General features: G+C 45.8%; 1 protein-coding gene across 6 annotated transcripts in view; it reads right to left on the bottom strand.

The window, feature by feature from the left end:
- Nucleotides 1-15,812, bottom strand: part of TRAK1 (trafficking kinesin protein 1) — a 99,880-nt gene that overhangs the window by 68,677 nt on the left and 15,391 nt on the right. For all 6 annotated transcript variants that reach the window (XM_020872443.2, XM_020872447.2, XM_020872445.2 and 3 more), the window contains exon 2: nucleotides 3,524-3,718. Coding sequence is in view for 4 of the 6 variants with exons in the window: in XM_020872445.2 (XP_020728104.1) it covers nucleotides 3,524-3,718 (195 nt within the window). In the remaining 2 variants the exon portion in view is untranslated. The remainder of the gene's footprint in view (nucleotides 1-3,523; nucleotides 3,719-15,812) is intronic.

The raw sequence follows: 15,812 nt of genomic DNA, 5'->3' as shown, positions 1-15,812 counted from the left end.
TGATTTAGGGCAAACTTAACTTCCCTGAGCCTCAGGGTCCTCATCAGTATTATGGAGGACAGCGAGAGTTTTTTATTCGGTAGTCACTGGGGGAAGTAACTGAGATATCTGTAAAGCATTACAAAACTGTGCCTGGCACACAGTAAGACTCTCCTTTCTTCTGGCTGGACCATCGAGTCTTAACTGTCCCGTGTTTATGGGTTCATTCGCTGTGTAGGTGGTTTTTACTTTGTGTATCCCCCAGACTCTGCAGGGATGAACACTGCTGAGCGTTCACTGGACTGCTGAAATCTATCTGAAAAGGTCATTCTACTACCAGGTAAAGGTGAACACCCAAAGCCTTCTTGCCTCTCCTTAACAAGCCAGGCAAGGGCCAGATTTAAAAAATGAAGCATTGATTGTCTCCTCTGAGGGATGACATGTGGGCAAAGGAGATGAGTAAGCTCACCTTCTGACACCGAAGGTGTCTGCTCTGATCTCTGAAGCAATGGTGTGGGTGAGCCTATTATCCAGTGAGTCTCACCTGGGGAGTGTATCAGAACCCCCTGGAGAACCCCTTACCCTGATACCCACCCACTGCCCTGACTGAGGCAGAAAACAAATCTAAAATGAAGAGATGGTTTATGTTGTCTTCCCACACACCTCACAATTTATTTCACACACTGGTGATGGCAGAAACCATCATAATATTGTAAAGTAATTATCCTCCAATGAAGAATAAAATAAAAAAAAAAAGAAAAAAGAAAAACACACGGGTGAGTCACAGTGGTGTGAACCATGGCATCTCCTGGGTTACATATGTAAACACACAGATGAAGTCCAGAAAGGACAGCATGTACAGAGCAGGGCTCTTAACCTGTGCTTCCGTGGACCTCTGGCTCAGCAAGGCTCACAGACCCCTCCTCAGCAGAAAGATTTAAAGACATAAGATACAAAGGACTACAAAGAAAGCAACTTAAATGCAGTTATTAAAACTTCAAAAAAAGGTCTGTGATAAAAGTGCTTCTTTATCAATGCACATTAAATAATAAGATCAGCACATCTAATAATGAAAGTAATTTCAAAGCAGAGATGAGTAAAGATCTTATTTCTTCCATATCTGCTTCTTCTGTAGCATGACATGAAAATATTTGTGATTTCTACTGGTGACTAAGTCACAGGTCTTAGTAATACCACTGTGCTTTGTTCTCCATGTTTATAAAGAAAGTAAATGCTGCATTTCAGTTGGACGTTTATGAAATTAAGGATGTAAATTTTTTTTTCCTTTACAAGTTAATAGAATCCCCAGTTTCTCTCGATAGATCCCTTGGAGGGCGGTTCCAGGACCTTGGCTTCCCTGCTGGCTCAGACAGTAAAGAATATGCCAGCAATGCAGGAGACCTGGGTTCGATCCCTGGGTTGGGAAGACCTAGGACCTCTGTTTGAAAGCCCTGCTCTATGGGCGCTATATTCAAAAGATAATGCTTGATCATTCAGTTAACTGATATCTAGCAAATGCCCACTTTACCCTTATCACATGTACCACAGAAGAAAATGTAGAGTTAAAGTAAGACTTAGATGCAATCATGCTCTAAAAATTTTCAGAATATCTGGTCAACATATATTTTCAGTTCTTGTAGTTTTATTATAATTTGTGTTATGCACTGCCAGACTCCACTAGGATGTTTTTTTTTCTCTCTCTCCTTTACATATATCACTAGAGTAAAACAAATAATAGCAAGTCACAACATCTGTTCAAGTCTACTGAAAAGAATTTTAGAAGCTATAGATCAGCACTATTGAATAAATACAATGAGCCTTTCACACTTCAATTTCCTTGATAATAAAACCAGCCTGGCCCAAACAAACTATAGACATTTTACAGGAATGAGAAGAGGCAATTCCTATGAAAGGTCTCTGACAACAGTGAAGTGTTACCCTTGGGTGGTGTTCCAATCACACTGTGATTGTAAGTGATTAATCAGTGTGTATGTGAGGGACCTAGGAGCCTCCCTTAGCCGAAATGGCCAAGCAGGATCCTATAAAATCATAGGAGAGTCTGTTAAAGAAGAGTAAGTAACAGGCAGGGATTTCTAGAAAAATAATTCTACCGTGAAGCAGTTTGAAGGAAACAAATATGGAACCTACCTAAGAGGTCACCCAGGACACGGTTTTCCGCAAATACCATGTCTCCGTGGGCGTACACGTACATGAGTAAACAAAAGTGACTTGTAATGGGCCTCCTCTAGGCTACAAGATACACTAGAAGTTCTAAAGCATCAACTTGGACATTAGCTCAAGTCTAATGTACTTCACACTGCCCTGGTGTAGATTATTCTATTTTTACTCCTTTCAAAACTGATTATCTGCAGTGCTCACAAAGAGGATTGTGCAGGATTTGCAGGAAGTATTGAAACACAGACCAATTTAAACAAAATTCCTTTCTTATTAATATCTAATAGATAAAACGTGAAAATAGCCCAGATACATGCTAAAGGAGAAACTTAGAAATTCTTACTTGTTTATTATAAGTGATTTCACAAGTTTAAGAATATTGGAAATTGGTTTGTGTTAGAGAAAATAATTATAGAAAACTTTACAGATGCACAAAAAGCTGCTTTTGAACCTAGTTATCCCTAAGAAGAAACAGGATTGTTGTACTTTTTTTTTTTAAAAAAAAGGTGATATGCTGATACATGAATATGTAAATGATGTCACACTAATTTAGACTAGGTACAAATCAACTTGAATTTTAAGCCAAGAGTGTCAAAACAAAAGAGAACTGGTCTCACCAATCTTACAGAGCTGCCATGAATTTCTAAAGAGAAAAATTACATCAAAACTACCTCTGGAATGAACATCAGAAATACTATTGGTATGTTGTAAATCAACTATACGTCAGTTTAAAAAGAAAAAATATCATTGGTGTGAATTTTTTAAATTACCGTATATTTTTCAAGTCTGAAAAATCAGGTTTCACACCCTTGTCATCACAAACACACTGAGAAAAGCCCCACCTCGTATACTGCTCACCCTCCGAGGCGTCAGCTCCGCAACCCACAGCAGGACCAGATGCTGCTGCAGCGACATCTTGCCTCTCCCGACTAACCAGCTGAGTGGACTTTCACACACAAATCAGTAGCCTTGGCATGTCGTGTTATGTCTTAGAAACAGTGAGCAGTCTTGAGGTTTCCAATACTTTGGGTTTTAAGTGCAGATAAGCTCCTCCCCAATACAAGCTGCTAAGGACTCACATGGTACTTCTGGTAAGGAGGGAAATGGGAGCATCTTCTAATCTTCTGCATGGTTAAGAGAAAGCTGGTTCAAATGAAAACTCATACTTGTTCCCACTACTCCAACATTTCTCTCCAGAAACCTCAAAGTCAAGTGAGGCCTTTTATGGGGCTAAACCCCACAGCCACATTTCTTCAAATACTTTCCACACACAGCAGGCCATAAGACACAGCAGCCAGAACACGCACACGCGTGTGCCCGTGGCTAAGTGGGGAGGAACAGGGCATCCCAGGAAAGGGGAATCACTCACTGAAGTACTTCAGCGTCTCCTCAATCTGCTCGGTCGTGAGGTCAATGTTGACATCTGGAGAAATGAGCGGGGTGTGAAGCCAGTCGTCGTGGTCATAACCGTAGATGGTGTCGGCTCTCAGCTTGTAATGGGGCAGCTGCTCCTCCAGCAGGCTGATGATCTCGACTTCCGGAAGGTCGGTGCTGTTGCACACGTCTGCAGGGAAGAAGACGGACAGATGAGAGCCAGGACCTGGTGGTGGCCTTGCTGCTGCTAGTGACCTAACCCTAGCGCTTGTAGCCAGAGTCTTGGGCTACTTACGTGCAGCACACAGAGGCCAGACCAGGCCATGTCAGAGATCTTTTTCCAATTTAAATTCTACTCTTGAATCTTAGAGTTAGGCATGTTTGTTGCCAGACCTACCTGAAATAGCTCCTGCTGTTTAGCTGCCTACTTTCTGTGAAGTAAAGCCAAAACTCATGCCTTCATCATAAGGATTGGGCTTTCTTCCCAACCCTTTCTCTGGCCACTCTCTCTCAATCACCCTACACTTAGGTCAAACCAGTTATAAGTTCAGCAATATGCCAAATTCCTTCCTGCCACTATTTTATCATTCAAGCCATGTCCACACATAGGTAAGATTTTGGCCTTCATTTAATTCATTCATTCACCTGTTTATCCTCCAACATTTCCTTCCTTCCATCCATCCATCATCATCCAACTATATCCTGAGTGCCACAGTCACAGGAGACACGACATAAACCCAACAGTCACAGTCTTGCCTCTGTAGTTCTCATGAGGATTCCAGCCACTAAACCAACAGGTACCCCTCCATCAAGGCACAGTTTGAATACCACCTCTTCCTCAACAGGATGGTGTTTTGAGCTCACCAAGCTGAGTTATCTGTCTACCTTGGGGAGAATGTGGACACCTGTGCCCAGAAGAAGGATTACACCGCAGACATAGCATCTTCTTGTTTAACAGGAAGGCCATGCAGCAGACCAAAAAAAAAGGCACAGCATCGTAGGTAAACAAGAGTGTTCAGTGGGCAACTTCACCCCTTCTTGGGTGGAAGCCCATGGAAGGTACTTGCTAGCCCCTCAAATCTCCCACCATCCCATGCTCACCCCTTCTTACTTAAGTCAATATGCAAAGCTTCACTGTAGAAGGACATTATGACTCAAAAAGTCTGCATGGTGTTTCAAGTGCTGAGGAAAGAGTTATAAGTGGAAAGGGAAGACATTTCGAATTTTACTTGGAGCTCTGGGGACGGAGAGGGAACATGTGAACGCTCTGGATTCTCTGCCTCATGTGGGAAATGTCACGGCTAGCACACTTAGCATTTCAGCCAGCCCCCACCAGGCCGGAGCTGCTCCGCCACCCTGCAAAGGTCTGCAGAGAACTGAGTGACGTTCCTTCCCTTCCCCTTGGCCACAGTCAACAGCCCACCCTCAAGGCAGATGTCTCGTATTTCTTTACCATCTCCCACTAGTGACAAAACACCCTCTAGAAGCTGCAGATGGGCTCCTAACTAAGGAAATACTTCCCCATCTTGCAATCAAGTGGGAAGTAAGTTCCCACCAACCTCATCTCCAGGGGAAGCCTCAGAGCCATAAAATGACCACCATCTAGCTGAGGGGATTCGGGGTCAAGGAGGGCTGACACCTGACCGACGGCAGCTCTTGACCAACCACAGACCTGCTGCACAAAAGGCTGAGCCAGCCTGGCCGCAAGAGGATGGGCAGGGTACCAATACATTCCTGCACGATGTCCCCACGCAAGGGGCTAGAACCTTCTGGTGTCACGGCCACTTGGTGGTGGGCAAGGCAACGGACTCCAAGAAATAAAAATAAAATCCCTTCTAAGAATACCGGGTCACTTGTGAGCACACTGGCAGCTGCTCTGACACTGAGACTCCCCTGTCCTTCCACGTTCTCAGGGCTGAAGGTCAACATAGTTACAGCGTGGGTCCTCAGGCCCAAGAGGTATCATTTTCCTTAAAGCATATGATGACCAGGAGATAAAGTATCAAAGGTGAGGCTGTGCCAGAAAGCCTTTTGAAAAACATTCTGTATATTTGACTTTTCTGCAACATGACTTGCCATATAAACTTCAGCAAGTCTCACAGCTGCCCGGCAGGCCCAGAGAATTAGGAAGGGATGATAAAGACCACCCAGGGCGATCTCTGTGACCTTGGGAGCTGGGCCAGGTGCCCCAAGAGCCTCCTGAGAAGGGAGACACCACCTCTGCTGCATGGAGAAAACACATCTGAGGCCTCAGGTTGTATAAATATGACAGCCTTCGAGAATTCCCCAGGAATGCTTTCACAGTGCCAAGCACCCAGCCAGGAGCCTTCAGTGCATCCTCCCAGCAACCTGAGACGTAGATAATATTTGCTCTGACTTATATATGTGAGAAAGCAGATTCACAGACGCTGTGGAGTACCTTGGAGGTCAAGGTCACACAGTTAAATAAGCAGCAGATCGTGTGTGAGAAGCCTCGGCCGTCTGACTGTAAACTATATCCTTCCCTCTTCCATCTGCCTCCCATCTCCCAGCAGGTGCGCTACAAACGCTGGAGGATTCCCAGGCTCTTCTCAACAGGAAGTGTTTGTTCTAAACAGGTAAAGAAGATTTCACAGGCATGTTGGGTAGAGGTGCTCCGCCCAACACATTGACAAATCAGGGAGGTGTCAGGATGATTTTCCCGTCCGGAGTGCAGGAAGGAGAACCAGGAACTGCGGCAGCTTGTCAACAGACCCGCCCTCTCTCGGGGCTGGTGTGCATGAGTGCTTAGTTGCTCAGCCTTGTGCAGTTCTTCAAGACCCTTTGGGCTGCAGCCCACCAGGCTCCTCTGCCCATAGGGTTTTTCAGGCAAAAATACTGGAGCGGGTTGCCATATCCTCCTCCAGGGGACCTTCCCGGCCCAGGGACTGAACCCGCATCTCCTGCACTGAAGGCAGATTCTTTCCCGCTGAGTCAGCAGGGAAGACCCAAGGGGAAAGCCCTTGGCGCTTTACTAAAGCTCAGTGCATGAAAGGACACTGCTGGCCCTACCTGGAGGAGAGGAGACATCAAGCTCTCTACAGTCCTCATGTTCCCACAGCTCCAACCACACTAGTAACCCGCTCTAAGAGGGGTGGGAGGGACACTCAACAGGGAGGGGATATAGCTATACACATGTCTGATTCACGTTGTTGTAGAGCAGAAACTAACACAACATTGTAAAGCAATTATACTCCAATAAAAAATAAATGATTAAAAAAAAACAAGCTATAATATGTAGTCCTGGGGACGTCTCAGATGAAGGGCATCCACTTCCTGATTGAACCCAGACCCTGACAGGTCCATCCATGGCTTCCGGAAGATCTACAGCAACAACAGCCTGGTATCCACTGACCCTCAGCTGGTCAGACCATCCAAAGGCCAGGTTCATCCAGGCAGGCAGCTGGACTCACCCTCAACATCTTCCTTTCATCAGTCACAACAGCCCCATGCTTGCTGGCCCCATCTGCGACAGACACAGTTGCTTTTTTTTTTTTTGGCCACATTGTGTGGCATGTGGGATCTAGTTCCCCGACCAGGGATCGAACCTGTGTCCCCTGCACTGGACGTGTGGATTCTTTAACTATTGGACCGACAGGGAAGTCCCATGAAGGATACTTTTTAAATCACAATATTGCCCTGCTTTAAAAACCTCCCCACTCCCTATAAAGTGCTTCATGATTCAGCCTGCACTTTCCTAGGGCAGAGTCTCCTGACTCCTTCCCAGTATCAAATTTCTGCTTCTTTCTTGCAGGAATGTAACCTCCAAGGCAAGGATGGGCACAGAGCCACACAGCTAAAAACTACATTTTCCAGCTTTCCTTGCAGCAAGGTCTGTCTATATGCCTGGGTAACAGGATGCAAACAGCACGTCCAAGTCAGACCCTATCCAACTGTCCAAACGCAGAGATGGGGCTGGTACTGGAGTCACCTTCAACTGTGAAAGTAAAGGCAGCACCTACGGGGTTACCAGAGCAACCTCGGGCGCCAGGGACAAGCTGGCAGGGAGCACTCCTGGGCCACCTTCCATTTGGATTTTCAAGAGAGAAAGAAACACACATCTACCTTATTAATGCCACTTCTCCAATATCCCCTGTGAAGCCACACTGACTTTTCACCATTCTCCAAACACATTTTTACACAAATATTGGTTTTGACACCAGCTGCTCTAGCTATCTGGAAGGCCCTTCCCTGCCAGCAAACTCCATCCCAAAATATCACTCAAATGTCACCTCATATCAGGCTCCCCTTGACCTCTCGCCTCTGGTTATGTATTTAGATTATTTCAGGACAATGTTACACGCATTTTCTAAGTCTCTCCTCCACTATCAGTGAGGCCCGCGGGAGGAGCTCTGAATCACCCCCTTAACATCCAATCCAGCCCTCAGCATCACTCGGCAATAGGAAGCACTCAGGAAGCGCTGGATGAATCATGGAACAAAGGGAGAAGAATCGGCAATGGGTGGCATCTCTAGCCTTCAGCGTGGAGGAGGTGGAGCCCTATAGTGCCAAGGTCTTTTTAAGCTCACTCTGTATCATCCAAGGTCTTAATCAGCAAGGAGTAAAGTCCTATGGGGAAACGAATGTCCCCTCAACCACTCAGAAAACGCTGCTCTAACGTCCACTATTCTTAGAGCACCACCTGCCTGGTGGGCCATACTCCATGGGGTCCTAAAGAGTCGGGCCCTACTGAGTGACTAACTGTCTTTCTGGGAGCAGAACTTGACAGCGCTCTTGACCTCTTCAGAACTATAACCCTTCCTAGGGTTCTTCACAGCATAAGGTTTGAAGTGGATCTTCCTGTCCAAGGATGAGGGCTGTGGGAGGTGGGAGAGGGTCCTGATGGCGGGGGCTACGGGTTCAGCTGTATCCACTCTACACCTGACTTGGGTTAGATCCATAACCCTGGAGAGGGGCCAGAAGAAGGAACCTCCTTCCAAGCATTTGTACTGATGCAAAGCTTCCCTGGTGGCTCATGGCAACAAATCCGCCTGCCAATGCTGGAGATGCAGAAGACATGGGTTTGATTCCTGGGTTGGAAAGATGCCCTGGATGAGGAAATGGCAACCCACTCCAGTATCCTTGTGTGGAAAATCCCATGGACAGAGGAGCCTGGTAGGCTACAGTTCACGGGGTCTCAAAGAGTCGGACACAACTTAGCAACTAAGCCACCATCACCATGGGCCACATGCCAGGTTCATGAAACCTACTAGGGACCCCTGAGGATGCTGACATTTTAGATGCTGTGGCTGTAAATTAGCATCCGATGTTTAAAAATCAGAGAATCTCATGTAAAAATACAGATCTCTGGCCTCTTGGAAAAAGTCAGCATGTCTAAAAGCACACAGTTATAGACTCTGTGCTATAGAGTGGTGACCACCCCCAAATGGGAGGGAAAGGGAAGTTCCAGGAGGGTTTCTGGGCCTTCTGCCCACACGCTGGAGCGGAGGGCGCTGGGCCCGGGAGAACAGAGAACCACAGGAAAGTGGAAGACAGCCTCCTGAACACCCTCCCAGGCTCCAGAGAGCCTAAAGAAAAGAGCGGTGTGGGGGAAAGGCAAGGATAAAATGGGGCAGAGAGCACAGTGCTGGACAAAGAGGAAAGGCCTGGCCAGAGAAAAGTCTGGCAAAATCAAAGCAAGAGAGGAACAGAAGGGCACAGGATGGGAGGAAGGAGGAAAGCCAGCACCCGAGGCAGGCCGGCCAGCAGGACCACGGCTGCCACCTGCTGGCCGCACCGGAGGCCCTGGGCGCAGCAGGCGCCGCTCCGAGTGTGGAAACCAGGCTCCCAGCCACGGCCCTGCCCCAACTGCGCCATGACACCTGAAAGTCACCTCGCGGTTTATCTGGGTCTTTGTCCCTCCATCTGTAGAACAAAGGCATCAGGTCGCACAAAAGCTCTCTTTCTATCCAAAAAGTCTCTGGGCCTCCAGACCGAGGGTGGGGTCGGGAGGCAGCCACCACACCCAGAGCATCCCTCCTCCACGGAGGAGGCCCCATAGCACCTGGAAATGCCAAGTTCTTCTAAGAGGCCAGGGATCTGTTTTTTAACATGAGATGCCCTGATTATCAAATGTGGGACGACAGTTTAGAATTCTGTAAAATACCTGAGAGTCAGATCAAACATGTGTGCGTGCCTCTAGTTTGCATGCCAGGACTTCCCATCCTGGTGCCTCACTATGGGCCTCAGGAGAAAGTTCTAGGCTACACTAGAGGTGACGGTCAAAGACCATGACGCCAGTTTGTGCCTGAGGAGGTTCTGGAAGGGGCAGTAAGCCCCTCTCATCACCCATTAACCTCGGCAGTGACGGCAAACCCACAGCCATGTGTTAAAGTTCTCCTAAAAACCAGATCTGAAAGAGACACGTACACCCCAATGTTCATCGCAGCACTGTTTATAATAGCCAGGACATGGAAGCAACCCAGATGCCCATCAGCAGACGAATGGATAAGGCAGCTGTGGTACATATACACCATGGAATATTACTCAGCCATTAAAAAGAATTCATTTGAATCAGTTCTAATGAGATGGATGAAACTGGAGCCCATTATACAGAGCGAAGTAAGCCAGAAAGATAAAGACCATTACAGTATACTAACACATATATATGGACTTTAGAAAGATGGTAACGATAACCCTATATGCAAAACAGAAAAAGAGACTCAGATGAATAGAACAGACTTGTGGACTCTGGGAGAAGGCGAGGGTGGGATGTTTCAAGAGAAGAGCATCGAAACATGTATATTATCTAGGGTGAAACAGATCACCAGCCCAGGTTGGGTGCATGAGACAAATGCTCAGGCCTGGTGCACTGGGAAGACCCAGAGGGATCGGGTGGAGAGGGAGGTGGGGGGGGGATTGGGATGGGGAATACATGTAAATCCATGGCTAATTCATTTCAATGTATGACAAAAACTACTGTAATGATGTAAAGTAATTAGCCTCCAACTAATAAAAATAAATGGAAAAAAAAAAAAGAAGCAAAATACTAACCAAATGACATGAGATACAGAAAATCTATCATCAGAAAACTGATGTAACTTTACAGTTATTTAAAAAAAAAAAAAATAAAGTTCTCCTAAGACCGCTGACCTACTGAGCCACTCACAAGTCATTCTGTACAGACTTGGAAACAAAGCTTTTTCCTTGAGTTATTAGGAATAAAGGGCATGGGCTCAGAGACTCACACACGGGCCATACTGGTGTCGGGGACACACGTGACACTTTGCATCTGGTACCTGTCATACATCCTTCTGGAAAGTTCTCCTCTATCATGGGGTTACACAGTTTAGAGCCTTACCTAAGGAACTCAGTGTTAGTAATTACTCCCTAGAATGCCATGAAAGATGTGGTTTCACTAACTACAGAGGGACCTTTAGAACTAAAAATTACTGGCTCAACCACTTCGTTTAATAGAAGAGGACGCTGCACACAGAGGCTGAGGAGGTGGCTGAACATCCCAGAGCTGCCTGCAACAGCCGCGAGGGCCGGTGTGCACGGCCCCCACACCAGGAGCCACCCCAGAGGCTGACGAGCTCCACTGCTGACCCAGAACCCTGCCTGGTAACCAGCAAGGGCTCAGTAAACACTGTGCTGAACGATGCAAACCGCTGGTATCTACTCCTACCTTTCACTTACTCTCAGAAACCAGCAGGCAGTGCGGGGTGAAGATCAGGAACACATTTGCAAACCAGGAAACCAGGGTCAGGAAGGTTATAAGAGGAGTTCAAAGCACCCTGCTAGGAAGGGGCTGAGCCCACTGCACATGGCATTACCTGGTCCCTCCGACTAATCCACACACGACTCACTGCCGCTCTCTGTGGCCCCCTGAGAGGATCCCCTAGGGAAGGAACCTGCTTGAGAGCATTTCTCCTGCCTTCACTTATTTGTGGGCATTTCAGCAGAACTGAAGGACCCTCCCAAGAACTGAGCCCGGGGTGCTGGTGCCCCGGGGCAGGCACCGGCGCACGGCACACCCTGCGCTTCCGTACTGGGCTCCGTAGATGCTTCCGTTGCTCCACCTCAGGCCTCCTGCGCCAGGAGCTACAAGGCTGGGACATGGGAGCTGGCTTCTACAGCAAGTCCTTCAAGGGGGTCTTAGCCATCAACATTGGAGGGTTGACAGTCCCTTGTGATTATAATTAACTAAATTTGCTTTCTTTAAAAAAAAACAGATAAATGTGGCTCAATAGTCAAACAGTCTAAGAAGGCAAAGTCCTTCCCCCACCCCTGCCCCGCCCCTCCAGTCCCTCCCACACACCTGCCCACTTCCTGCTTTCACCATCTCAGACTCCGCCCTGGAGCTGGATCCAGCCTCTCCCATCTTTTCTGCTTACAGAAGGGGACCCTGAGGCCCTGCTGCAAGTGCGGGAAACTGGGCGAGGTCTCGTGGCTGAGCAGTATTGGGACTGGATGTCAGAACCCCCGACCCTCTCCTGGGCCCCCATCCTGAGCTCACCTCCTGACACATACTCCCGCTCACATTCCAGCCCCACAGGGACAGGGACAAGAGCCAGACTTCTCTTCTCATCCTGCTGCCTGGCTGTGGGCAGTAACCTGGGTCTCCAGGAGTGGAGAAGGACAAGCAGAGACACCCTCCCAGGAGCAGAAAGAAACTGCCAAAGAAACTAGGATTTGGAGACAGAAACACAACCTGACACTGGAAGGGCCACGGCCTTACCTGCCACCAGAAGCAACTCTTTCTAAGAAAAAGGATAAACAGTGACCCCGGTTCAGTCCCGTGCAGATGGGGTGTTAGGTTCTGAGCTGTCGCTTGATCACACAGGACACCAGCTCCTGTGACAGCAGCACAAGCAGAGATGGCTGAGTCGCCCGGCGGCCGCCTTAACAGGCAGGGTCTCCCCTGTGAGGTTCAAGTGCCACCTTGTGCAACTGAGTGTGGCCCCGTCCACTCAGACACGCCAGAGCGTTGTGCAACCAGAGGGCGGGAAGAGGCGGGACAGAGCGAAGCCAGAAGGACCCTGCTATGGAGGCCCCAGGACGTCAAAACTAACTGCAGTGTTCTGCAGAAATAGTGACTCCAGCGGGCTTGGCATAGAAATCCACAAAAACAGATGACAGCACATCACAGATTAGACTGATTCTAACACAAAGACAGAAAGCTAGAACTGCACAGAAATATTATTTTAAAAGAAAAAATTAATTTTAAGAGATAAACCTCCAGGAAAAAGCTCAAAAAATGGGAGGGGTGGTGTGGGGTGGATTACTATTCATTTGAATTTGTTTTAACTAGGCTTCACAGGTGGCACTGGTGGTAAAGAATCTGCTGTTAATGCAGGAGACCCAAGAGATGCAGGTTCAGTCCCTGGGTTGGGAGATCCCCTAGAGTAGGAAATGGCAACTACTCCAATATTTGTGCCTGGAAAATTTCCATGGACAGAGGAGCCTGGCAGGCTATGGTCCACGGGGCCGCAAAGAGTTGGACACGACTGAGTAACTGAGCACATATTAAAAAATTTTAAAGTAACAAAACACTGTGGTATTCCCATTTTCTAGATATTTCCTCTTTAAAGTGTATATGTTACATATAATTATTAAATTGTCAGAGGAAAATTTTTTACATGAAAATAGCCAGTGTCATTGTGATTGTAATTAATGTGCTCACAGATGAATTAGTATTTAGACAGATGGAGCTGGTGGAAATTGGAACAACACTTGGAGTAAACAGTTTGACAGCATGTTTGGAGAATCAAAATTCTGTCATGACCCTCAAACCAGTAACCTCCCACATGGGATTAAATATAAGAGAGGAATCCAAAATATCTGGAATGCAAAATACATAAGCATGTTTATAGTACATATCTGATAAAGCTAAAAACATGCATAGCCAGCCAGGTTCTTCGAAAAGTTAAACAAAATTACCATGTGTGTGTTAGTTGCTCAGTCGTGTCCAACTCTTTGCGACCCCGTGGACTGTAGCCTACCAAGCTCCTCTATCCATGGAATTTTCCAGGCAAGAATACTGGAGTGGGTTGCCATTTCCTTCTCCAGGGGATCTTCCTGACCCAGGGATCGAACCCAGGTCTCCTGCATTGCAGGCAGATTCTTTACCACCTGAGCTACCAGGGGAACTGGATCAAATTACCATATGATCCAGCAATTCCATTTCTGGGTATATACCCAAAAGAAGTCAAAGCAGGGACTTGACCAGATATTCGTACACCATGTTCACAGTAGCATTATCACAATAGCCAAAAAGTAGAAGCAACCCAAGTGTCCACCAGTGGATAAACAGGTAACAAAATGTGGAGTTCCAATAACACTGGAATATTATTCAGCCTTAAAAAAAGAAGAAAATTCTGACATATGGTAGAGTATGGACGATATGCCAACCAAAATAAGCCAGTCACAAAAGAGCTGAAACTCTATGAATCCTATTATAGGAGGCTGTTAGATTCAGATTCAGAGAGACAGACTGTAGTAAGGTGACTTGCAGGGGATGGAGGGAGAGGGGAACAGGGAGTGGGTGTTTAATGGGTACAGTTTCATTTGCAGAAGATGATAAAGTTGAGGTAATTTATGGAGGGGATGTGTGTGCAACAAAGTGAACGCTCCTAACACCAAAGAACTGTACACTTAATGATGGCTAAAACAGTAAACTTTATGTTATGTGTATTTTACTCTTCTTTTTTTTTTGGCTACAAGGCCAACTGCCTTCCAGTTAGAAGATAAATAAGTACTGTACTTGTTTATGTACAACATGATGAATGATGTATATAAATACATAAATGATGTACAACATGATGAAAATAATTAACCCTGTTGTATGTTATACATGGAAATTGTTAGGAGAGTAAGTCCTAAGAGTTTTCATCACATGGAAACAATTTTTTTCTTTATTTAATTTTTTGTCAATGTGAGATGATGAGCATTCACATCTCACAATGTGAGACGATGTGGGATCTTAGTTCTCCAACCAGGAATCAAACCCGCATCCCCTGCAGTGAAATCACAAAGTCCTAACCACTGGACTGCCAGGGAGCACTTACCTTTTTCCTTTTTTTAATAAAAGATGATCATGCTACTATTGTTATCTACCACTGTATGACTTTCACTAGCGTTCTGGCTATAAAGTTGTGTAACGCCTGGAATTTTTAGTGTCCAATTTTGCAGAACAGAAAGTTTTTTAGGAGCAAGTATTATCGCATTGCAGCAAGAATGCCTATATAAAGTTTAATTTTCAGGTAGTCAAGTTTTTTCCACCAGTATTACCGAGATATAATTGACTTACAGCACTGTATGCATTTAAAGTGTACAGCATATTGATCTGACCTACATATACCACTGAAATGATGATCACAGTAAGTTTAGTGAACGCTAATCATCTCACATTGACAAAAAATTAAATAAAGAAAAAAATTGTTTCCATGTGATGAAAACTCTTAGGACTTACTCTCTTAATAATTTCCATATATAACATACAGCAGGGTTAAGTATATTCATCATGTTGCACATCATTTATGTATTTATATACATCATTCATCATGTTGTACATAAACAAGTACAGTACTTATTCATCTTCTAACTGGAAGACAGTTTTAACAGCTTTCATCCAGCTCCCCAGTCTCTTGACCCCTACCCCCACCTTTATTTTTTTTTTATTTTTATTCTAACCCCACCTTTAGTAACCACAAATCTGATTTGTTTTTCTATGCATTTGTTTTTGAAATATAACTGAACCATGACACTATGTTAGTTCCTGTTACACAACATAGTAATTCAATATTTCTATATATTTCAAAATGATCACCAGGATAGACCTAGTTAGAATCTGTAACCAACCAAAGATCTACATAATTATTTACTACACTGCCCACATCGTACATTTCATACTGTGACTCATTTGTTTAGGAACTAGAAGTTTGTACCACATACTCTCTCCCTTGATCATTTTCTTTATAATCTTAAGTCTTTGTGTCATGCTTAGGATGGCCTTCTCCATCTCAAGATTATTAATATATCCAGCAATATTTACTTAACCACTTTTATAGCTTCATTCTTAACATTCTATCTTTGAACCACCTGGATTTCATTGGGTTCGAAGGAGCTACTTCCCTGGTGGATCAGATGGTAAAGAATCTGCCTGCAACACAGGAAATGCAGGTTCAGTTCCTGGGTTGGGAAGAAACTCTGGAGAAGGGAATGGCTACCCACTCCAGTATTCTTGCCTGGAGAATTCCACGGACAGAGGAGCCTAGCAGGCTACAGTCAACAGGGTTACAAAGGGTAGGACATGATTGAGTGAC

Source organism: Odocoileus virginianus, chromosome 26, assembly GCF_023699985.2.
Source record: "Odocoileus virginianus isolate 20LAN1187 ecotype Illinois chromosome 26, Ovbor_1.2, whole genome shotgun sequence".
Lineage (NCBI taxonomy): Eukaryota > Metazoa > Chordata > Mammalia > Artiodactyla > Cervidae > Odocoileus > Odocoileus virginianus.
The sequence above is the reverse complement of the archived record's forward strand: the minus strand, read 5'-3'. Positions and strand labels throughout refer to the sequence as shown.